The sequence below is a fragment of the Aplidium turbinatum genome, chromosome 16 (assembly GCF_918807975.1).
Source record: "Aplidium turbinatum chromosome 16, kaAplTurb1.1, whole genome shotgun sequence".
Taxonomy (NCBI): Eukaryota; Metazoa; Chordata; class Ascidiacea; order Aplousobranchia; family Polyclinidae; genus Aplidium; species Aplidium turbinatum.
In genome coordinates, this window is record NC_137487.1 from 8,608,027 (window position 1) to 8,632,735 (window position 24,709).

Below are 24,709 nucleotides of genomic sequence, written 5' to 3' on the forward strand. Positions count from 1 at the left end.
GCTAAGGGTCTTCCGAATGCTGTAGAGCCAAGGTCTGCGAATTACAACCGAACTCCTCCCCCAGAGCGTACAGGTCACGGGGCCGCCATTAGTAGTAATGCTTTGCCCCCTTCACAGTTTTCTGCGCCGCTAGGTTTTGATCGCCCAGCTACACGTAATTTGGGTGGTTGTGAGAGGCGTATCGCGTCTGATCGGGCTGTGCATGTGACTGAGCCCACTCAGCCCCTTAAGGGATATAGCTTGTCTTCTCCCGCTAAATCGAGTTCTCAACAGCAGGATTGCTTTTTTGAATACCAAAATAGTAGGACGTTTTTCGATAAGGCGGCCTTGATTGGTTACGATGGTAATAATATGCCATTTATCTTCTTTAAAAATCGTGTTACGGCCTTAATGGCAGCTTCGCCCTTTAAGGGGACTTGTTTGACTTTGTTACAAGCAGCTTGTGTTAGAACAGCTGCGCAAACGATTGCTAATTTGGTTTCTGATACCCCTGGCTTGTCAGAGGAAGACAGGATAGAAATGTCGTTAGCTCGCTTGTCCCAGCGTTTTGGGGTTCGTGGAGGTCTTTTTGCAGAACCGGAAATTAGAAAGTATCGCTATGGTAGCAAATTGACTTCGACCTCTTCCAGTGATCTGAAAGAGTTTAAAGATGAATTGTCGCAGTGTCTGCTTTACGCGCAAGCTTATGGTCAGCGTGATAAATTAGAAGGACGTTTTGTTTTGGATTTGGCTAAGCGACTCCCGTTTGACGCTAAGCAGCGTTATCTTGACTTTTTAGGTGATCAGTATGGTGGCACTAATGAGCCTACTTTTCAGAGTTTGTTCGATTTTGTTGTGCGAGAGGAAACGCGTAAGTCGACTGATTTTAGCATTATGCTAATGGGCGATTCTGGTGAGTCGCAGCAATTTAAAAAGTTTGGCAAAGGAAAATTGCCTTCATGTCCGGTTAGGCAGACGTCCGTAAAACCCCATGATGATGTGATGTCAGGGAGTTCGCAGTACTCGACTGTTGTTGGCGCACCGCGCGGTGGTGAAGCCAGACGTAAAAACCTACCGGCATGCATTTGTTGTTCGTCACGTGGTCAAGTTGAATATCATTTTTTGTCTAATTGTAAAGAATTTTTGCGCTTGACACCTAAAGATCGGAGAGATGTCATTGTGAAAGCTGGCAAATGCTTGAATTGTTTGCGCCAGCATATGGTTAGGGATTGCGTTCATGCAAATAACTGTCGTAAGTGTGGGCCTAACAACGATAGGAAACACTATTTTCTTCTGCATGATTTTTATGTGACGTCACATGATTCTCTGGATTCTGTTGGGAAAGGTGATGCTCGTGCCAGAGTTCCTGTGCGAAATGTTAAGATTGGAAATGTTAAAGCAGCCTTTAACCGCGTTACTGCTGCTCGTGTTTTGAATCCAATGACTGGCAAATCGAAGTTGGTGTATTGTCAGCATGATCCTGGTTCGCAGTTGACGTTTGTTTCGAGTGACTTGGTGTGTGAACTTGATCTTAAACCGTACGATAAAGCGTCGTTTAAAATGGATACCCTGGCTGGTCAGAAAGCTACTTGTGCTGACCTTGTCAAACTCAACATCCAGTCGTTAGAGACAGATGAACTGTTTTGTGATATAACTTCGGTGGTTAACCCAGCTTGGGCTGATGAGGTTAAAACTTTACCGCATAAACAAGATTTAAATGGTTTCCGTCATTTTCATGACGTGAATATGTTTCATTTGAATGATTGTAGTACTGTAGATGTACTGATTGGCAACGACAACGCTTATTTGATGTGGGCAAAAGAAGAACGTGTTGGTGAAAATCGTAGTGAACCACATGCTTTGCTCACTCCTCTCGGTTGGTTGGCTTGTGGTGGTAAGTCACCCTTAGATGAAAGCGTTGCTAAAGTGTGCAGAGTGCAGACGTCTTCAGAGTCGGATGTCATCTCTGGCTTTCAGCGTAAAATTGAGTCTCGTGATATGGAAATAGCAGACCTGAATAAAGTCATTCAGGATTTGACGTTGCAAAATGAAACCTGTGAATTGTCTCGCAATGATAAGTTGGCTAGAGAACTTGTTGAACCGAATATTGAGTTGAAAGATGGTCGATTTGAGATACCTGTTCCGTTGAAGGAAGATATTGATCTACCTAACAATTTTGTGTTGGCGTCAGATAGAGCTGCTGCTTTAAGGAAGAAAGCTTTAAAACAACCTGAACTTCGTGATTTCCTTACTGACACCATGAAAGATCTTAAATCAAATGGTTATATTGAGCGTACTGGTGAAGCAGGAAATGTCAAGGGATTTGAATGGTATTTACCATACTTTGTTACGTCACAATTAAAAAAGCGCATTGTTTACGATGGCAAGTCTGAATTTCGAGGAACTTGTGTTAATGATGTAATGTTTTCGGGTCCTGACTTGTTAAACCCTCTGGTAGATGTCTTGGCTAGATTTCGGCTTGGTAGATTTGGTCTCATGGCTGATGTGACTAAATGCTTCTTTCAAATAAAGTTACCCGAGTTGATAGAATCAGCTGAATTTCACAACGCCCTGAGACAGAGAGAGATAAACTGGGAATTTATACCTCCGTATGCTCCGGCGCAAGGTGGCGCCTGGGAGGCAATAGTTAAACAATTTAAAATTGCATTTTTTCACATTTTGGACTCTTCAAGTCGTAAGCCCAATTTTATTGAACTGCTTACGTACACAGGCAGTGCCGTTCGGATCGTGAACGAACGCCCTTTGGTACCTTTGAGTGACAACCCTAGGGATTTTACTGTCATCACCCCTGCCTCACTTTTGACCCCATACTTAGACCCATACTGTGCTGTTGGGCAACCACATGATCGTGACCAATTAAGAAGGGATTATCGGTTCAATTTGTCACTTTCTCAGCAGTTTTGGAGTAAATGGATCGATTTTTACTTGCCAGGTCTTCAGGGCCGGAAAAAATGGCTAAAAAATGGCCGAGAATTTGGAGCCTGGTCAACTTGTAGTGGTAGGTTCTCTCCAGGACATTGGTAAACGTGGGAAGTATCAACTTGGGAGGGTGCATGAGGTAGTTCCACAAATTAGGAAAGGGAAGCCTGTGGTTCGTAGAGCTAAAGTTGCCGTCTGCAACTATGATGAGAATACGGGGAAAGTGAAAGTAGACTATGTGTTGAGGGATATTTCGTGCCTCGCCCCCGTAAAGAACACCTAAGTGTTAGGGTTTGAGCCTGGTTTTGTCTGCGGTGGCCGACACTTGTCTGAGCCCAGAACAGTCGGTTATTATCGCAACCATTGTAGATAGCGTCATTTTTTTGCATGTACCTACTACCTATGGTACCAATTTCATGTATCGTCGTGTTTATTTTTATTGCTGTTCATTCTTTGCATGCCCTTTGTATTTGCGTATTAACTTAAACGTGAGTGATTCAAACAATTTGTGTATCATGTGTTTTTATTCATTGGCTCACAATTGTCGTCAATTCTTTTTTAGTTATGCCATGTCAGACTGTCATAACTAGGGGCCGCTATGTTACAGACGGTTGTTCGCCTGGTCAAACGTCATGTAGAAACCGTTCGGGTCTACTGAATATTACGTCATGGAAATTCCTAAAACATGAGCCAAAATTGCACCATCGTCCGTAAGACTCGTGTCAGACCGGTTTAAACCTGTTTGGACATGTTGTTGCGTCGCGCTACTGCTGGCGTGCCTTTGAGTTATCACAAATTTTTCTGATTCATTCTTGAAGTTGTTTGTTGGAAGTCGGTCGCACATTTAACTGGTTTATTTGGTGCTTGCTAGCTGGACAAACTCTCCGTCTTTTATCCAAGTAATCTGTATCGTAGTGACAGTTTTAGAGGTGTACGGCATTGCACCAGTCATTTCGATAGCCGCGGGCTAATTTTACTGGAATACACTTTGAATAGACGTTTCGAAGGTGTGTTTATTTTTCGGTCATTACGTACAGACAAACGGATCCGGGAACTTTATGTTACAATTTTCCCACGAAGAATTATGGTTTACCGCTGTGACCAAGTACCATCAAACTGCTTCTACTTATTCTCACCGTATCTCGCTAATTACTGGATATTTGCTTTTGTCTTACCAGTATGCTGTGTTGTATGTATATTGTATATGCCATTTTGTATTTTTGCATCATTTCTAGTAGTTCTGTTTTTTTTTTGTTTTTGTATACTGCACTGTTAAATTTCGTATGTGTATTGTTTTTTTTATGTTGTATATAATATATATCTATCAATCAAATCAATCAATATATCAATCAATCAATATTTGCGTTCAACTTCGACACCGTTCCATTTTAAATAAGCCATGACACCACACGGGTGTGGCAGACTCGATGACCAGTTCGGTCCTTCTGTCACTCCCATCGTCATCAGCAAACAACCTAGCTCACATTGTAATCTTGTATTGTTTTGTTTTTTCGCATGTGCTGATGATGCAAAAATAAAAGAACTTCTTCTTCATAAGAATTCGTTATTCTCACCTGTTGGACCACAAAATGTGTTGCAAAGACTTCAAGTGCACTCCAAATATGACTGAATTGCACAACAGTGCAGGGCCGTAGCCAGACCGCAGAGCAAGGGGGGCCAACTTTTTTAGGGGGGGGGGGCAAAAAAAGAAAAAACGGGAAAGATGGGCAAAATCATTATAATTGTAGCTGTTGCTCGAGAGCGTTGGGATTTTGCCAGGGGGGGGGAGAATTTCTTTCAGGGGAGTCGAGGCCCCCATGGCCCCCGGCTGGCTATGGGCCTGCAACAATGAGAATTTGTATATTTCATCAGAAAATGAATAAACCAACTTGGCTATTTAGAAAAAATTCTTCAATAATCCAATAAAATATAAGTAAATTTGTTAAATATATGTAATTATGTATATTTCATTATTTTTAATATAAACAGGTTAATAGCCTATCCATTTGGCCTTTTTTATCTAATATTTTCCTTGTTTTGGTCTTTTTTTGTATTATTTTGCATTAAGACCTTTTCATAGTTTCACGGTTGCCAGTTTGGATTTTTTAAAGCCAAATTTGAAAATTTAGGCTTTTTTTGAACCACTTTGGATTTTTTTGTTTTAAAAAAAAATCCAAATGAAATTTGGCTTTTTTAGGCTTTTTTTTTGTTTCATTCAAAAATTTCATGAGTATTATGTTAAGAAGAGATCAAACTATCACAAAAAGAGAAGAATTGCCTTGAAAACCTTGAAGTGCTAATTCAATAAATACTAGAACTGAACTGAACTAACGTAACATGCTGTGATGGGATGACGATGATTTTTCAAGGCCTAAGTGCTTTGCATTTATTCAAAGTCCTTTCCCAAACTGCTCGAGTCCTTTTTGATCAGTTGCCAATGAGATTTCTCCAAGGTGATAATGTACAGGAAATAGAGCAACAATACAGGAAGATAGGCTTTATTGACTGGTTGGTCATCTGAAACTGAAGTAGCTTATTAGCTGGAAAAATCCCAAAAGATACAGCAGATTTTTGGATTGTTGTCAAAACATATACAAATTTTGCAAGTACACATGGATTTACAAACTTGGCCACATATGCTTTGTCTTGTTTAACAGTTAAGTTCAGTTTGTTTTTATTTCCGACCGCCACAACAACAAAAAACAATATAGGCCTATGACAAACATAGCAGAGGTCTAGAAAAAGGTTAACCATGCCAACCTCCAATGCAGTTGTAGAAGGGATTACTTCTACCGTCACTTTGACCAAAACAAAGGAGAGAAATAGAATGCGGTTGCAAATGTTGGACTCATTGCTGAGAATAAAACCGCATTTGCATTCCTCAAAGCAATGCTGTAAACACTTTAAAGAAACACCAAGGATGCTATCTTTGTTTACATCAAAGAACATGTATCAAACTGACAAAGTTGACGAAGGTTCAGTAAACGAAGAAGGTCTTTTGTGGCTGCTGCAAGAAGACGATGATCCCATTTAAATTTTTTTACTAGATGACTGCTATGTTTGTCTATTCGCTACAGACCCAGTCGCTTTAGGATATTGTTAAACTGTTATTTTTGTCTTTTAGTGTCTTGTCGCGACTGATTTTGTTTCTTATAAGCTAGTTTATAGGTAGTTTTGTGTCTTTTAAGGAAAAAACATAGGTTTGTTAGAGTTTGTAGCAGATTTGGCTTTTTTTGGCTTTTTTTAAAGGCAAGTTTGGCTTTTTTTATTTTGGCTATCTGGCAACCCTGCATAGTCTGGCAACCGTGATTACAATGCTTATTTTGGTGGTGGGCACTTTAACGTAGGACAGGTTTCCTCGTGAATCAGCTGTTTGCAGTCATGTGACTCACGCCCAGTGGCGTATTTAGAAAGTTTGTTAGGGTGAGGCCAAGACATTGTGTCAGTCAGCCGCGTAGCGGCTGACTCTGCGGCTGGAGGCCAATGGGGGCCTGGGGGTAGTACACACGGGGTAGTCAACGGTAGTGCACAGAAAGCTCAAATTTGATGAAAATGGCTGTTAATTGGTTCAAATTGTTTCTACTTGGGTTAAAATTAGACTTGTTTGACCCTTTAAGTAGGAATGGGCAGGGGTATACCAAAATGTCATATGCTGATGCGTCAGAACGGGGGAAGGGGTTAACTGAAACCGAAAACTGAAACCGTACTGCCGCCGGGGTGTTCTGTTACTGTTCCAATCAAAGTGCAAGTTACTGTTCCAATCAATGAACCAACAAAAGATATCAAACATTTCAGAACATAAACAATAAGTTGGTCCTTCCGACCTCGAATAACTTACCATTAGAACATTCTCGGCGATTCGCAATGACAATTTACAGTTTAATGCGATGGCTGCGCTTGGCAAATATATCAATGACTGCATCATACGCGAGTACAATATCTTTGTTTAAATACATCTGAGCTAGACCATCCAAACGTGGCTCGGTCATGGTCGTGCGGCACTAATTTTTCAGATACTTTAGTGAACTGAAACATCGCTCACTGGAGGCAGTTGTAACTGGAAGCGTAGCAAAGATTCGAAGTAGCCTAATTTATGGATAATCAGATAAGTGCCGAGTTGTTCAGCCGCTTGACACGCATCCACAAGAGTCGCAGGTCGTTTATCCACAGAAACTGCAAGCCAATTCGCTCTCCATCTCCAAGCCAATTCGCTCTCCATCTTCGCAATTCAATAGTAGCTGCAAAGCAATTGCTTGGTTCAACATCCAGCATTTCATGGTAGAAGTCGAAAATCTCGTCGATCGTGCAGTCCTCATCTTCATTAATCAATGAAGGCAGAAATGTGCTGACTTTAAAAGCTAGCGAGCAGTGCTCATTGAATCTCGTGAATTTGTTCCATGTATTTGTCAATAAAAGGAAGAAAAACTGTTGACAAATTACATTGCAAAAAGAAGTATACCTCCGCCCCCCGCGCTAGGATGAATTATCCAAGCAATTATTGCGCTACAACTTTTTTTTTTTGCAAAATTTGTATGATTTTTACCTGATCATTAGGGGGAGGCCATCGCCCCTTATCCTCCCCCCTAAATACGCTACTGCTCACGCCATTATGATTGTAACCTTATAAACTCAATTAATTACAGTCTTTAAGATCCTTCTTGCACTCAGTTCAGTTGCAGAAGAAAAAAGAACATTAGCAGAGGGTGGGAATCGAACCCACGCAATCGAAATGACTATTCCCTTGCCCTAACCCATTAGGCCACGCTGCTGTGGCGATACATTCACTTAATTTTCTTTGTAGCAAAAATGTTTGGAGAAGATCGGATCGAGAAGATCGGAATATCACGTGCTGAGTCACGTGACTGAAATCAGCTGATTCGCACGGAAAACTGTCCTATGTTAAAGAGTCTACCTATTTTGGTAGGCACTTTAACTTCACCCGCTCGTCGAAAAAGCGTACTCGCGATTCAGCTGATTTCAGTCATGTGACTCGACACGCGATATTCTGATCGAAAAATTTTGATACAAAGAAATTTAACTGAATGCTTTGCCTCAACCATTGTTGCCTAATGGTTAGGGCAGAAGAGTAGTAATTTCGATTTCGTGGGTTCGATTCCCAACCTCTGCTAATACTATTTTTTCTTCTGCAACTGAACTGAGTGCAAGAAGGTTCTTAATGACTGCAATCAATGGAGTTTATAAGGAAAATTGTGACTAAAACACAAAGCAATTTCACATTGAAATGCAGGCACTCTTCGACGAGTGGGTAATGTTAAAGTGCCTACCGCTTATTTTATCTTGTTTGAGTTTGGCTTATTTTTGGCCTTTTTTCTGCCTGTTTGGCCTTGAGTTGGCCTTTTTTCTTGGTGAGTTTGGCCTTTTTTACAAATTTCAGTCTGGCAACCCTTCCCTCAAGTTGTTTGCGGAAACTCACTTCGGCTTTGTGCTTTTTAACTGCGATCAGCGACTTCAGCTTTTTTTAAATTTTTCTCTCGATCTTTTTAGGGTACGAACTGAGAGTACGAACTAGGTTGTGCACCCCCTTTTAAGAATTATAAAGCATGTAGTTTCAAAGCTAGGTTTAACAATAACATGCAAAGAGTAGGTTACAGTAGGTTGCTTTCGATGCATTTCTAAGCAAAACACCCGAGTTTTTCTCTGGCAAGTGGCAACACTGCTGCCACTTTTTATTTTGTAAACAAAATAATAAGGCAGTGGCTATTTGACCGGCTCCGGTCTTTGAATCTGAAACACTATTTGACCGGTCATGACGTCACTACATAAGCGCTTTTTTCTTTTTCTCTTTCAAAGCAACAGACGAGAAGCGCCGATATAAGTTCTAACTTCAACACGTTTTCTTCAACTCAGTCCGTGGCGCGTGCGATACGTCTCCGGCTGCCAATCTAGAGGGGATGAGTTCGATACCATCCGGAAGCATTTTTTTTTTTCATTTTTTTTTTATCTAAGTTTTGACCCGAAGCGCATTTTTGTGGTCGATTTTTAATTTGAGTAGCCTACAGCCCATTTTTTATGTCTTTTCAAATGTGAATAATAATGTTAAAGTTTTTTTAATTTGCTGGAATTTGAGAATTTCTCTTGGTAATTTTCCGATCGTCATAAGTGAACGTGTGTTGCCAAACGACCCTACATTTTTCTCTCAAGTTAGTTATATACAATACTTCTTTAAAAAATGGTTTTACCATTATCATTTCTTTTAAAAGAAGTATTGTATATAACTAACTTGAGAACTATTAACTAACTTGGACTGTAGGCTACTCAAATTAAAAATTGACCACATAAATGCGCTTCGGGTCAAAATTTAGATAAAAAAAAAATGAAAGAAAGAATGCTTTCGGATAGTATCGAACTCATCCCCTCTAGATTGGCAGCCGGAGACGAACCCTACGCGCCACGGACTGAGTTGAAGAATACGTGTTCAATTTAGAACTTATGTCGGCGCTTCTCGTCTTTTGCTTTGAAAAAGAAAAAAGTGCTTATGCAGTGACGTCATGACCGGTTAAATAGTGTTTCAGATTCAAAGACCGGAGCCGGTCAAATAGCCACTGCCAAATAATAACTCATTCATTCATTTTATTTTTCGTCATTAACACGCCCTGGACAAAAAAGATTACTACAAAATTACAATAGTCGAAATAAACCTACCAGCACGTCAATGAACGGGAAAAGGTGCCAAAACCTTTAAAAAAATTTAAAACGTGCCTGAATAGTAGATATGATGTACCATCAACCGGGGTGACTTTGTTTACCTCCAGGGGTGACTTTGATTTGGATGGGGTGACTTTGATCAGACACTGTTTAAGCTTTGTAATCGCCAATTTGAGCAACTGTACTTCGCTCAAATCATAGACTTTGCTCAAGTTTTAAGGATGAGATCTGAAGTACTTTTAATTTGATTCAGCAGTGTTGCCAACAAAAAATTTTTATCGGAGTTTCCAAGAGGCCAAAAAATTGGGGAAGAAAATATTTTTGAATTAATAGTTAACATTTGACAATGTACTCACTTTTTGGACCATAAACTTAACATTTGTGTTAAGGCCAATTTCCATCTGTCAGAAATTTATTATTGATATCGTACCGGTAATAGATCACTTATATTCGGTAAATATGGATAGATCACGTGCTTTTAGTGGCACACAATGACTCACGAGGTTACACTGCTAAAGTAAGGTTAGCCAGTGACTTGAGCAATTCCAATAATAAAGCAGTTCTTTTGCCGGCTTGTTGGTCCTGTTAATAACAGTCAGTTTGTCTTGTTAATAACAGATATTTTTAAGGCAGTGGCTATTTGACCGGCTCCGGTCTTTGAATCTGAAACACTATATGACCGGTCATGACGTCACTACATAAGCGCTTTTTTCTTTTTCTCTTTCAAAGCAACAGACGAGAAGCGCCTTTATAAGTTCTAACTTCAACACGTATTCTTCAACTCAGTCCGTGGCGCGTGCGATACATCTCCGGCTGCCAATCTAGAGGGGATGAGTTCGGAAGCATTCTTTTTTTTCATTTATTTTTTATCTAAATTTTGACCCGAAGCGCATTTTTGTGGTCAATTTTTAATTTGAGTAGCCTACAGCCCATTTTTTATGTCTTTTCAAATGTGAGTAATACTGTTAGAGTTTTTTTAATTTGCTGGAATTTGAGAATTTCTCTTGGTAGTTTTCCGATTGTCATAAGTGAACGTGTGTTGCCGAACGACCCTACATTTTTCTCTCAAGTTAGTTATATACAATACTTCTTTAAAAAATGGTTTTACCATTATCATTTCTTTTAAAAGAAGTATTGTATATATATAACTAACTTGAGAACTATACTTGAGAACTATTAACTAACTTGGACTGTAGGCTACTCAAATTAAAAATTGACCACATAAATGCGCTTCGGGTCAAAATTGAAATAAAAAATAAATGAAAAAAAAGAATGCTTTCGGATGGTATCGAACTCAACCCGTCTAGATTGGCAGCCGGAGACGTATCGCACGCGCCACGGACTGAGTTGAAGAATACGTGTTGAATTTAGAACTTATCTCGGCGCTTCTTGTCTGTTGCTTTAAAAGAGAAAAAGAAAAAAGTGCTTATGCAGTGACGTCATGACCGGTCAAATAGTGTTTCAGATTCAAAGACCGGAGCCGGTCAAATAGCCACTGCCTATTTTTAATTAATGCAGATTTAGACTAATTATTGTGTCCATAGCTGCTAATTTAATTCAGAAGATGCCTAGAAACTACAAGCGAAAACTTGGATCGAGAACGTACAGCTCAGGTTATTCGAAAGCAATGCTATCCAAAGCACTTCAAGAAGTTCGTAGTGGAGCTCTCTCTATCCGAAAAGCTTCCAAGCTAAATAATATACCATTTGGTACCTCAAGGAACAAGATGAAAGGACTTCATTCAAAAATGCTTGGTGGCCAGAAACGATTGAGTGACGAATGCGAGCAGGCGCGGATCTATGGGGGGCCCAAGGGGCCCGGGCCCCCCTTGAAATTTTGTGAGAAATTGTTGAATAGTTTGATATGCTTCTAAACAGCTGATATTAGTCCCTTAGCGGACTTAACTTATCCTGGGGGGGGGGGGATTATTTTTTGTCATTCTTAAGGTTGAAATTATCCATCGATTATACGATTATAGGCTACATTTTAATAGCAACACATGTTGGAGCTGGCTCAGCTGAAACCAACGCTGAGCCAAATGACGTCAGTTGAAACAATCTGAAACCTGAATTGTTTTATAGTTTTTAGTCTTCATCATAATTTCAATCAATTTATTATTACCGTAGGCTATATGTCTGCAAACATACAAACATCCAATTGGTCATGGACACTGCATACAGGGTTTTAAACCAGATTTCAAGTTTACTTTGCATGCTTAGCAATTTTTATTCCAGTAAAATTTATTGATGAACATGGCTGTTTTAATGTCTATTTTATAGCATATAATATCGTATATGTCGTAGTGTCATTGTTCACAGTGGTTGGGGGTTACAACCCCCCTTTGGCACGCGTGTGACGTCATGATATTGAGAATGATGCTTTCAGTCTCTATGTCTCTAAAACAAAGTTTGCCTAATTTTAAGCAAAACTGCATTAAAAGAGAGAGTTTTGCCAATACCAAACATTCAAACATCTCAGCCAGGAATTAGCAACAAGAAAACATAGAGACTTAACTTTATTTCCGAAAAATGCCCAAGAAAACATGATCTTATCCTTTTGCTATGCCACCGGACAGCACCATTTTACAGGAATATTTATACCCATATTTTTGTTGAAAATGCTCTCAGAAGGCCCCAAATTCAAAGTAATTTTTTTTAATTTTCTGGGGGAGGCCCCCCAGACCCCCCGCCGCTGGGTGTCACCTTTGGCGAACACGCTGTCGGGCTTCGCCCGCCGGCCGTCAAAACCCCCCAAAGTCCTGCCTATGCCACTGATTGTTCATATCTGTTTTATCTTTTTCTTACTTTTTAATTCCTTTTCAAATTTTCTGGCCCCCCCCAAAAAAAACTCCTAGATCCGCGCCTGAATGTGAGTGTCACATTATAAAAACCATTTCTGTTTTAACAGAATGGAAAGTTCCTCTTGGAGGAATGGACATTCACAATTTAGTAAAAACTTACCTGTATGCTCGTGGCATTGTTGATGCCAAATTCACTAACAATTTACCTGGTGAAGATTGGCTAGATGGGTGTATTAAATGCCACAATCTTTCGAAAAGATTAGTGGACAATGTAAAAAGCAAGCGTGCTGAACTGTCAGCAGAAATACTGAACAAGTATTTTAATAATCTAGAAATTACATTGCAAGGAATTGATGCAGACCATTTGTACAATTATGACAAAACAAACGTCACTGAAGTGATGATCCAGGAGCGAAAACAGTGATTGTGCCCAGAGGTCTCTGCCGAATCCAGCAAAAAATGGATCATTCTAAACAGTCCATTAGTGTGATGTTTTGTGGAAATGCTGCTGGAGAGTATCTTCCTCCAATGGTTGTATATGTATAAGGCTAAAAATATATATTCCTCTTGGACTGAGGGGGGTCCAGAAGGAGCGGGATATTATGCAACACCCAGTGGCTTGTTTGATTCCAGAACATTTGAAAACTGGTTTTGTAAAGTTTTCCTTCCTGATGTAAGAAGCAAAGATGGAAGTAAAGCAATATTTGGTGATAATTTATGATCTCATTTCTCCCCAATTGTCATAAAAAAAGCAGAAGAACAAAATATTAGGTTTATGACAATGCCACCCAACTCAACCCATCTTTGTCAGCCACTTAATGCAGCGGTATTTGGACCAGCCAAGCAAACCTGGAGTAAGATGCTCAAAAACTGGCAAAAAGAGACCAGGATCAAGGGATCGATTCCTAAGAGTCAGTTTCTTGGGATGTTGAAGTTGTTATGTGATAGCCTTCCGGTTGAAAACCTGGTAGCGGGATTTCGTGGCACTGGACTCCATCCTTTAGACCGCAAACACCGAACAGGTGTTAAAAAGATTCCCTGGTCATGGCAGATATCCAGTTGGCGAAGATACCGTCACGGTAATGAATGATTCTGTGATGGAGTTACTACGCAACCACTGTGGCGTCGATACAATGACAACCTAATGAAAAGTGTTGTGGATTGAATTTGCCAGTTGTGTGCATGAGCAGTCATCATAATAATGATAGGGTGGGAAAAGAAAACGGGGCATAAATGAAACCCATCTTCAGGCAAAAGCCCATTTTGATGTGGCACAGGAGAGCAAGGTGTTGAGCTCCTTTTAAGGTCAGATTGCACATCACACAGTAGTCTATGACGATTGAAGTTCAAGATCCAGTTTAAGTTATTGTTTCTTGTCCTGGGAGTGGTGGAATTTATAGCCTACTGCACTTGTTGGGTGCTGATTTTTAGGTTGAGTTTGCTGTTATATTAGGCTATTCTAACTGAAATGTCATTCAAAGTGAATAAATACTTGTCCATTGTGCCTTACAAAGTACCGGAATGGGCTATGAAGCTAAAATTGATTCCAAAAACAAGAGTTGTGGTTTGTACTATTCTACTAGCCCAGTGGTTCCCAACCTTTTTGATCCGGTGAACCCTTTTTGTCGATATTCAAATGTAAATTCCCCCCCTATAATTTTAGTTTGTAAAAAACTCGTTTAAACATTAATATTGTAATCTAAGTCTTGGAATATAAACTAAACTTTCACTAGTAAAAAGCTTTTTAGACTGTAATATTTCTTTTCATACTAAAATAATTTAATTAATGAAGAACGTTGCGGAAAAGTATTTTATTCAAAGAATACATTCAAAATTTAAGAGTCATTGCATTTAACAGCCTTTGTAAAAATTGTGATTTTTTGTTTTGACAACTCATGAATGCTGAAAGAGTATTGCAAAGAGCACAACGAATATCATTCTCCACGTCTAATCTGTTACTCTGTTTTGCTTTCATTTGCAAGAATTGAAAAACCTGATTCGCATAGATAAGTGGAAGCAAATGGAAAGAAACTTCTCAGCCACTTTGGAATAGGAATTACACATTAATGGCCAAAATCCAGTGATTGATTTTCTCTGAATAGGTCTCTTGCAAGAATCCGTTTTGAGTTCTAAAAATTCATCCTGCAATTTATCGGGAAGTTTTTCCATCAACAATGTAAATGAATTTCATATTAAATCAAGATCATCGTCATCAATTTCAGAAAAATGTCGAATGAATTCCAGTTCTAATGCTGTGAGATGTTGCAAAATCAATTATTTTTCTAACTCTGGAAGAACTTGTTTTTTGCCGTCAACAACCAGCACTGATAACAATTCTTTAAACATAGTTACATGTTCAATTGTTCATTCTAACTTTTTCTCTTTCTATTATATCAAGCTTGCTGGTGAAAGCTTCCAAAGCATCTTTAAATAATGCTGAGCGGTACTGGCATCTGCTCTTGGAAAGGCCACGCAAGCCAGGGTGTTTGAAAAGTAGAGGCGAGACAATACGTAGTTCCCCAGCGACCAGGACAGCAGAGCCTAATGACAGTGACATAAATCAATCACTCTCTTCCAACCTGCCTTGAGCCAGAACGAAGCAGTATATACAGTTTGTAATTCACATGGTATCAATATGTCAATGGCTCATGGATACAGATAACCCATGTGGGACGTGGGTGCGCAATCTTTGAACGGAGATGGCGTTTGAATATATACCATATATTGGTGTTTTTTCCTTGCATTTTCAGATTTAGTTTATTCAATGGACCAAACATATCAACCAAATAAGCAAGGAATCTAATCCATCTGTCATCATTCAGCAATGAAACAAATTCCAATTTTATTTAAAGGTCAAAAAATAATTTAAACTTGTCTCTGAGCTCAAACACTTGTTTGGTTACGTTTCCTCATGAAAGCCATCCAGTATTTAAATCAGTGGTTCCCAACCTGCGGTTCGCGGACCCCTTGGGGGTCCGTGAGAAAGCATTTGGGGGTCCGTGATTACCTTGATGAATTTCGGGAAAAAAAAGAAAATCGTTCTTTTTACTTTCATTTCTCTGTTTAAATGCAAATGTGTCAAGTACACCGTACTTTTAAAGCGCTCTGTCAAGAAGTAGGGTCAGATTACGAAGTACTTTTGTATCATTTTGAGGTACGTTTGTTATCTAGAGGAGAAGTTTTAAAACGACTGCAGCAGCTAAAAAATGAGGTAGGGTCAAGCGGGGTCAAATGGGACGCGGGGGCAAACGGGCCATTCTGTTACTTTGTTTACTTATCACATTTTTTTCCTACTTATTCTTTTCTAAAATCGGAAGTTAATAGCTCATTTTAAAGCTGCTTTCCCATAGATTTGCATCATGTAAAACAAACACAGATCTACACTTGGAAAATATACTTTAGATGATGCAAAAAGTGGCCAAAAAATGTGAAAATATTAAAATTTGAAAATTTACCAAAAAAACTTTGGTATACCACAAAAACTAATTAAGCTGCAATGAAAATTTACTGAACAGCATACACCCCAGAATGCTGAATTAGTATGTTGAAAATATTAATAGTCCCACTTTTTTACTTTTTGTAATTTTTCTGTTTAAATAAAATGGGGTCAAATGGGCCACATTGGCTTTTTGACAAGTTATAGCTCACTTGCATAACTTTTTTAATTCTATTTAATTTATATGGTATTTTTTTAGGTAAACAGGCCTATTATTACTATTAGACTTAGCTGTTGGTTGCATGATTAGCTCTAGACATGCCTTTTCTTCTTGAGCAAAAAGAAAATAGAAAGCATAAAACTGAAAGTGGTAAAGGCTTTGAAAAGTCCAAGATTTGAGAACCCTTCTAAACGTGCCATTGTGGACTTGATAACTGTCAATAGGAAAGAACTGCAGGACTTCATCACAGCAAACAACACACGATTTTTAAAAATTATTGAACTGCATTTTGACTTTTTGAGTCAAGACCCAACTCTTTAGGAACCCAATGACACCTACATTGCTACAAAATCGACTCTACTTGGCATGAGAGTTGTGAATGACATAACTGAATGTGGAGTGGCGAATACAAATTTGAGCATGATGTGCGAATACAATTTTCTGCACACCAATGACAAAGAGCAAAAGCAGTTCCTCCTCATGACAGTCTAAACCTTCAGACAGCTGTATCCAGATAGGAATAAGTCTACACTGATGCAATAACTATAACTAGTAACATTCTGGACATCTGTCAACACTGAACTAATTAATTTTGAGTAATTTTGTCATTATATTCCTATCATGTAATCCCGTGTTGCTATTAGTGTATTCGGTGAAGCTTTCAAAGTAGGTAGCAACCTTAAAAATGTTTTCAGTTGCCCCAAAAATTTGACAGGATTATTTTTTCAGGTATTGACACGATGCGAGAGGGTGTCAGACTTGAATTTCAAACTTTTAACTTTTCCCCAATTTATGAATCACCCTATTGTATAGTATCCTATTTCAATTGTCAACTATAGACCCTGCTGTTTGACTTGGCCCTTTTTACTCTGTTTATGACTGCCCGTTTAAAATTGAACATTTGTAAAATGTTTCCTTATTCATATCGTTCAATTTTAGTTGCAAAAAAGAGCAGTGCAAATTATGTGTTCTACCTTTATCTGAAAAAGGCGTAGAAGGCCTTTATTGCTAAAATTGTTGAGCATCACTTGAACAAAATACATGCCACCCAACAGGTATGTGATAAAACAGCAAAATTAAAGTTCTTTCCTTACCATTTAGACGTTTAGAAGTTGTGGCCCATTTGACCCCACAGCTGATGGGGTCAAACGGGCCACACCTACCCCAGCTTAGCACATTTTTTTATGTTTTTGCAAGTTTTCAATTTTTTTGAAAAATGTCTTATTTCATTGCTGAAAGGTGTAATGCTCTGTGGTAAATATTTTTTTTTTAAATTTCATCATAGGTTTTATGTGGCATTCAAAAAACTGAAAAAGTGTCCCGTTTGACCCCGCATGACCCTATCAACTCTTTTGAAAGCGAAAGGAAGTGTACGGCATGGCCTACTTAGCCGATATTTTGGGTCATATTAAAAGTGTTAATCATGGCATTGCATGGCATAATCAAGGACCAGGTGTGACAATAATTGATGCAGCTGAAAAACTGAAGGCGTTTTTAGCCAAGTTGCCGGTTTGAAAACGCAGATTGGAAGCAGGTAATTACGCTAACTTTCCAATGTTAGAAGATCTTATCTTGATGGATGAAACTCAAAGAGAATGTACTCTTTTGATCTCTATGGGAGAAAAATTTTGCGCACACTTGGAAACCCTGCAAATGTCATTTCGACGTTATTTTTATTTAGAACACCTGCCGATTGAAGTTGAAACATGGATTCGAAATCCTTTTTCTTTTTGACTTGAACGACATTAGCGATGACGATCTCAGTAAAGATGACCTAATTGATTTGAGATTAAAAGAATTATTACGCATTGAATTTCATTCAAAAACTGTGGAAGAATTTTGGTGCTCACAACTGCAAACCTACCCATTCTTGGCAAAGCAAGCGATTATTGTTTTGTTACCATTCATAACCACTTAACCTTTGCGAGGCAGGATTCTCAGCTCTTGTTACAATAAAAACTAAACATCGAAATCGCCTGAACGTTGAAGATGACATGCGTGTTGCATTGTCAAACTCAACCACAGTTCAGTCGTTTAGTTCAGGAAAGGCAACAACAGCCCTCTCATTAAATTTGCTTACGTTGAAAAAGTTTCGGCATGGCACTTTGGGTCACCTTAATATTCAAATACTGCTGACATTTCTTGAACAATTCATTCATTTTCTTATTTGAGCAACTGTTTAACCTGATATTTGCCGCAGGAGTCATAGCGACAATACAATATGACACAGTACAGTAGTTGAGGCAAAATTTAGGTAGGGGTCCGCAGAATTAATAATTTGTCTAGAGGGGTCCGTGACAACCAAAAGGTTGGGAACCACTGATTTAAATGAAAAAGAAGTAGGCCTACGTGATGGTCTGCATCTATATCAGTGCACAGTTGCATAATCGGGAGTTAATCTAATAATAATTTCTTCCTTAACACTCTAGTCCAGGTCAACTTACTAAGCTTAAAAAGGTTTACAATCCTAAAGCCAAATTTCCCCCTGAAAATTGCAAAATTTCCCTCTAGTGGGGAATTCCCCCCTTGTTGGGAACCACTGTACTAGCCTATACAAGTCTAAAGCAGGGTTTCTCAAACTTTTTTGTTGTGCGGCCCATTTCAAACAATAAATTTTGATGTGACCCTTTTGTGGGCAGTTTCCAGTGTAAAGTATTTGATTTTGGCCCTTTTTCAAATTATTTGATGACTTTATCATTACAATTTGTGACCCTGGTTAAGGTCGCAACTAGAGATGTAAAAAAACGTTTTTTTTTGTTTTTAAAAAAAACGAGCTCGTTTTTTTTGTTTTTTATCGTTTTTTTTGTTTTTTATTCTTTTTTTTTGTTTTTTTTACCTATGTTTTTATTAAATGTCGCAATATGCAGCAATTAGGGTAAACTCATTGCAATAGCGTCTTTTTCAACAAAAAAATAGTCTCATAACTCGTATAACATCTTTCAAATGAGACAATATGTCTCTCAAGTCTCAACACACGAGCCATAAAGGTTTCTCATCGTCTCAAATAGTAACACAGTGTCCTATGGTTGGCACATCTCAAGTATTGTCTGTAATTTGGTTCAGCCAGTTGTTAAATGCAGTACCACACTCGTGTACAGTTTCGAAGCCACCTGGGATTTTGGTTAATGGGCATGTTACGTTAGGACCAGGTGGTCAGGGTCCTGTTTCTGTACTTCACAAAGGCACTTTTCACCAGCACACCATTACCAGTACAACGTCAAGAGATTGTTCCAGTTGATGTGCATTTGGTGCAAACGTGATGAAAATCACACAAGCGGTTCTCGAGTTATAAGTGAAATAACCTTAGCCACTAAGTGGCTTTATAGATAAGGAGCAATAGAAAAACGGCCATATCTCAAGAACCGCTCAACATATTTACATAAGTTTTAGCTCTACCCCCATGTTTTATGGGGTGGGCTATCTGTTTATGAATATTAAAACAAGTTTTGGCTACTACTTTTTGAGCTAAAAAGAAATTAACCTCTTGTCGTTACGCACCAATAAAACCATGGTGCGTAAATTTAAAAAAAAAATAATTGGGTAGAAGAAAGATTGATGACAAGTTTGGCAAAAGCAGTGTAGTGCTAAAGTCCCAACTTTTAGCCCAAATCACATTTAAATGTAGTGAAAGATGGAAACGTTTTGATGTTTTTTTATTTTCCCTGAAGAGATTCAATAATCCTTTGTGACGTCATAGTCATGTTTGTTTTCCCTTAATCACACCATTGTGCTGTCATAGACATGTTTAAAAGAAGTATGGTTATTGGTTGCACTTAATCCATCCAATTTGAACTAGTTTGCAGAACTTTGAGACTTTAGCACTTTTTTTGTTTTTGCCTAACTTTTCGTCAATCTTTCCTCTGCCCAATAAAAAAAATTAAAGTTTGCATCATGGTTTTATTGGTGCGTAACGACAAGAGGTCAATTTCTTTTTATCTCAAAAAACAGTAGGCCTAGTTCTCAAATAAAATAAGTTTTCATCTTTGATGTTTGTTTTGTATCTTTATCCTGCATTGTGGGAATATGGGTAAAACTTTATTCTTGTCAGGAAAAGCATTATAAAGCATTTATTCACTATGTGAACACTGAGCACTGAGCAGTGCTGAAAAACTCCACTTTAAAGGAAAAATTTCTTCATTCAAGGTTGGTAGAATGGTAGTTACTAGCAATAGTCAACATGGGTGGTGGGCATTTGAAAGGAACATTAACCTAAACCTTTTCTGACAAATGCACTAACTTTTGACAGCTAAAAATATCAGTGATAAGGTCTCTTGCATTATATGTCCCAAATAATCTGCAAGAAGCATCAATGACGAAGTGTCCAATCCAAGATCTTACAACACATGAAAAGAATACTTCTGTTTCAACATTTATAAAGCATATACATCGTTGGCAAGCTATCAGTTACAAAACATGTTTAAACAAGCTATTGGCAATAGCTTGCATTAGTAAATTACCACGTCCACAAACAAGGTAAATGTGTGTACTGAATACTGCCACCTTGTTTTGTCAAAATTTCGTCAACCCATTGAGTGTGTACAAGAATAACCAGTACCACAGTATACTAACATCATAGGCTAACTTACATAAAAGGAAAAAGAAATTAACTCATCTACATTATGTCATGTATCAAATTTCATTAATTCAATGTTTGTCAGGTCTACTGCCACAAACATGCCAGAGAATGAAGAAGAAAGCGAAACAACATAGGTCCTCATAGGACTATGCAAGAATATATGCTGCCAAACACAAACACTTAGGAATTTCAGCACACCAATAAAACTATTTTTAGTAATTTAATGTTTTTCAAGAGCACTATAATGAAACTAAGCTGTAAAATGCAAAAAAATTGCAACTTTTTCAGAAAAATATAAAAAAAACAAAAAAAACCAAAAAACGAGTGTTTTTTGGCTCAAGTTTTTTTTGAAAAAAAACACGTTTTTTTTTAAAAAAACGGTTCGTTTTTTTTGCATTTACATCTCTAGTCGCAACTCATAGTTTGAAAAGCCCGGGTCTAGATTAATGTACTGTACCTTATAGCCTTCTGTATCTCAAAATGTTACAGTAGAATTTGCCTATAACGGCTTCGTTTATAACATCAATTCGCATATTACGTCACATTTCGCTCGGTCCCGGCAGAATTCCTATCTTTTACGTACATTGTAGTTCGGCTACAACAGCATCGCCTATAACGTCAATTCGCATGTAACAGCACCCTTTATTGGTCCCCAGACATCTTTTGTTCGTTTATAACGTCACTTTAAGCCATCACCTTCACCACGAAAGGTCAGTCTTTTAATCCAGTTAGCGCTGCTGCTTGCAAAATGTCTTCCCTTTATTTTGCAAGTCGTTCGCAGCAGGGACTTTAATTAACTGAATTAACTTTTTTCCCGCGTGAAAAACTATCACAAAGTCATGTAAAAAGCAGCTCTACAGTTGACCTACAACTCAAAGTAACAGTTGTACGTGCAGTAGCCTACTGTATAAACTAATTATATAACTTTTTTTCCCCGCGTGAAAAACTATCACGTGTAAAAAGCAGCTGTGTCAAATCCGTGTCAAAACCAAAACAGCTCAAGATCAATGCCTTTTTTGCTAATAAACAATGAACTTCTCTACTACTGTAGCCTATGTAACGAGCTGTATTGCGCAAATTTCCTGTAGCCTACCTTTTTCTTTGTTTACTGTATTTTCTGCGTGCCTTTTGTCAGTTTGGTGGTACAAAGTAACCCTGACTGGATTATACACCTCTTTGTTTAATCAAAAGACAGTTGTGGAATAGTTTGCGGTAGTTCGTTTATAATGTCAATTCGGCTATAACGTCAGTTTTTGCAAATCCCCTAGAGGTGCCGTTATAGGCGAATTCTACTGTATTTAAAATTTAATCAGTGTTCACCAGATATATATAGTTTAAAATTGTTCTTCTTGCTTAAATCTTTCGAAATGGCTATTTTTCCACACTTGTTGCCATGGTTACAATCAGGTGTTGCCAGAGTTAGGATTAAAGCTAGGAAGGGTAAGGGTTAGAGTTAGGAATAAGGTTAGGGTTTTGGTCTTTGCCCAGGACTAAAAAAATTTCCAAAATACAAGTTTTCGTTTTCAACAGCTTTAAACTTTTCTCAAATTAGGGCAGAATTCCTTATCTGGCAACACTATTGAGGCTATTATTACACTATATAGTGTAAATATAGTCACAGCCTAAACGTTTAGGCCTAGCCAAATTACTACAAATCATCATCAAGTCATGCTGTTGTTAGACTGATGCTATAGCAGTAGGCTATAGCGAAATCAATTTCTGAATTTAAAAAATGAAACTGGTAAACTGTTGTTGCATGAGTAACGATAATAATAATAATCATGTTTTTACTTGTGCCGGTTTCGATAACATACAGTAGGCTACACTACACTCACAGATGGGATATATACAATGGGAAACAGTAAAAGACATATAGCCTTCTAGTAGCTGCTTTTGGCATGTCACTAAGTGTCTTTGCCGAGACACAGCCATGCATTCTGGAGTGGTATTGAACCCACGTCCTTTCAAACATCACGCAGATGTTCTCACCACTCGGCATTTTTCTCAGTTGTGACGTCTTCAACAAGGCGTTTTATACTAGCCCAATTGATACTGAGGCAGTCAACTGCTTCAAGCTGACAGTTTGCTTGGGTTAATGGGTGAGGTTCTAAGTAACAAAGGTTAAAAAATTATTAAACAACTGTAGTAGAATAGAAATAAAGAATATATAGCTCATACGTACTACCTAACGTTTACTTTAAAACAGACTACAGCACCACAGTACATAGGACAGATAGGTATATAACATGCATCGTAGAATACAAATGTAAGTAAAAATCCACACACAAAATTTTGAAAAATATCCACTTGGGAGACATCCACCAGGAAAATATCCCCTCTCTTGAAAAATATCCGGTCTGATAGTTGGCCTACAGATTTAAAGGATATTTCTCTGTGGATATTTTCTGTAGGCCTATGAATTTTTTAGTAATTAGCCTACTATAGATAACACATACCACAGCCTATCCATCATAAGATTGTAAATTGCAGCAACTTTATAGTTTTGCACCAAGTTGTATAATTTTTAAAATTGATTTAAAATTAACTTAAAATTAATCTTTATATTCAGACTAGAAAAACTTCTTTGAGAGCTTAATCCAGGCAGTTTTGCATACTTTTATGCCGTAGGGGCCTTGAACCACTGACGCAGGCCCACTGGCCCAGTCACTGAGATTTACAAAGTGAAGTTTCCACTTGATGTTAAAGTTGTTGTCCTTAAATTGTTCTATCCACATTAAGTGTCTCTGAATGGAGAGCAGTCCTTGGAATGCGTTGCTCAAGCTCACACCCCGAGAGTCGAGCCAGCGCATCTTGCTTGGAGGTTTAATGCTAACAAACACAGTTGGTTGAAATCATTCCAAAGTGTGTTTTTTTTGTGTAAAAGCTAATTATATGTCTATGTGGTCTGTTTAGTGTTTGCTGTATTACAGAATTGGCTATATATAATTGCTAGAACGTAGAAGAAATAAAATAATGGGCAGTGCTAGATTTTAATAAACCTATTGATCTGTATCCTAGCTAGTCTTGATGTAGCTTTTTGAATTTTTTGTCCATATATTTCCAAAACATTTGCTATAATTACACAACTGTTTATGGCAATTGTTCCATCTCTGTTTGTACAAATACAATTGAGTTTTGTTTTCATATATTTTTTCAGTTAGCAGCTGTGCCGACACCTGTCCACAAATGGATTATTCCAAACATACCAAATGGATTTGAAATACATATAAAGCGAGACGATATGACTGGAAGTAGTTTATCTGGTAATAAGGTATATGCACAGCGCATACTTTATGTAGTTTTTATCACACCAGTTTTGTCAGACTGGTAATTATTGAAAATCTAACATAGATCATGCAGGAGTGGAAAATTAGGTCCAAACTCTTGTGAGCCTTTTTCTTACAGCTTGCTGTCACATTTAAAATTATCGGTACTAATATTTTCCTACAATACAGTTGCAATAAATTGTGTACCATATCTTGATAAAGAATTATCCCCTTTTGGTTAGGTAAAGTGCATGAAGCAAAGTTTCTTTCATTTTAAGTGTATTGACGGGTGTGATTTATTTGATTATATTCTTGTAGGTGCGAAAACTGGAATTTTTGTTTGCTGAAGCGATTGCTCAAGGATGCAAATCTGTTATCACCTGTGGAAGCATTCAGTCAAATCACTGTAGAGCTACAGCTATCGCTGCTCGAGAATTGAATTTAGATTGTCATCTCTTGTTGCGCACAAGTAACACGGTACGGTACATACTCTAGTTTGCTGTTGAATGGGACATTTGTTAAGCAAAGTAACCTACATTTGCAGAAATGCCCATACTGATAATGCATTTTATTAAATATAAATGCCATATTATACACTAGTAGGTAACCTATCCATAGCCTTAGGCGTCGATTTTTTCTTAGAAGAGAGGAATTCTGGGTGGGCGAGAGTTTTCAAACAGATTTTATTGAATGTGTATGTTCGCAAATTTGCAATGGTTAGTCTTTCTCACAAAGACTGCGTTTAGCGTCGCAGCAGCAATTAAGCTTTAATATGTTTGCTTTCTTGCGCCTTACGATCTTATGAGCGCTGCTAAACTAAACAAAC

At 38.1% G+C, this 24,709-nt stretch overlaps 1 protein-coding gene across 2 annotated transcripts in view; it reads left to right on the plus strand.

Annotated features, from left to right (window-relative positions):
- Nucleotides 1–11,368: 11,368 nt before the first annotated feature.
- Nucleotides 11,369–24,709, plus strand: part of LOC145785719 (uncharacterized) — a 29,088-nt gene continuing 15,747 nt past the window's right edge. Inside the window, exons 1-3 of one of the 2 annotated variants that reach the window (XM_082597414.1) lie at nucleotides 11,369–11,423; nucleotides 23,775–23,888; nucleotides 24,202–24,360. In XM_082597414.1, coding sequence (XP_082453540.1) covers nucleotides 23,859–23,888; nucleotides 24,202–24,360 — 189 coding nt within the window. In that variant the 5' untranslated portion in view covers nucleotides 11,369–11,423; nucleotides 23,775–23,858. Of the gene's footprint in view, nucleotides 11,424–13,794; nucleotides 13,950–23,774; nucleotides 23,889–24,201; nucleotides 24,361–24,709 lie in introns of those variants that run through there. The other variant, XM_082597413.1, reaches the window with a different exon arrangement.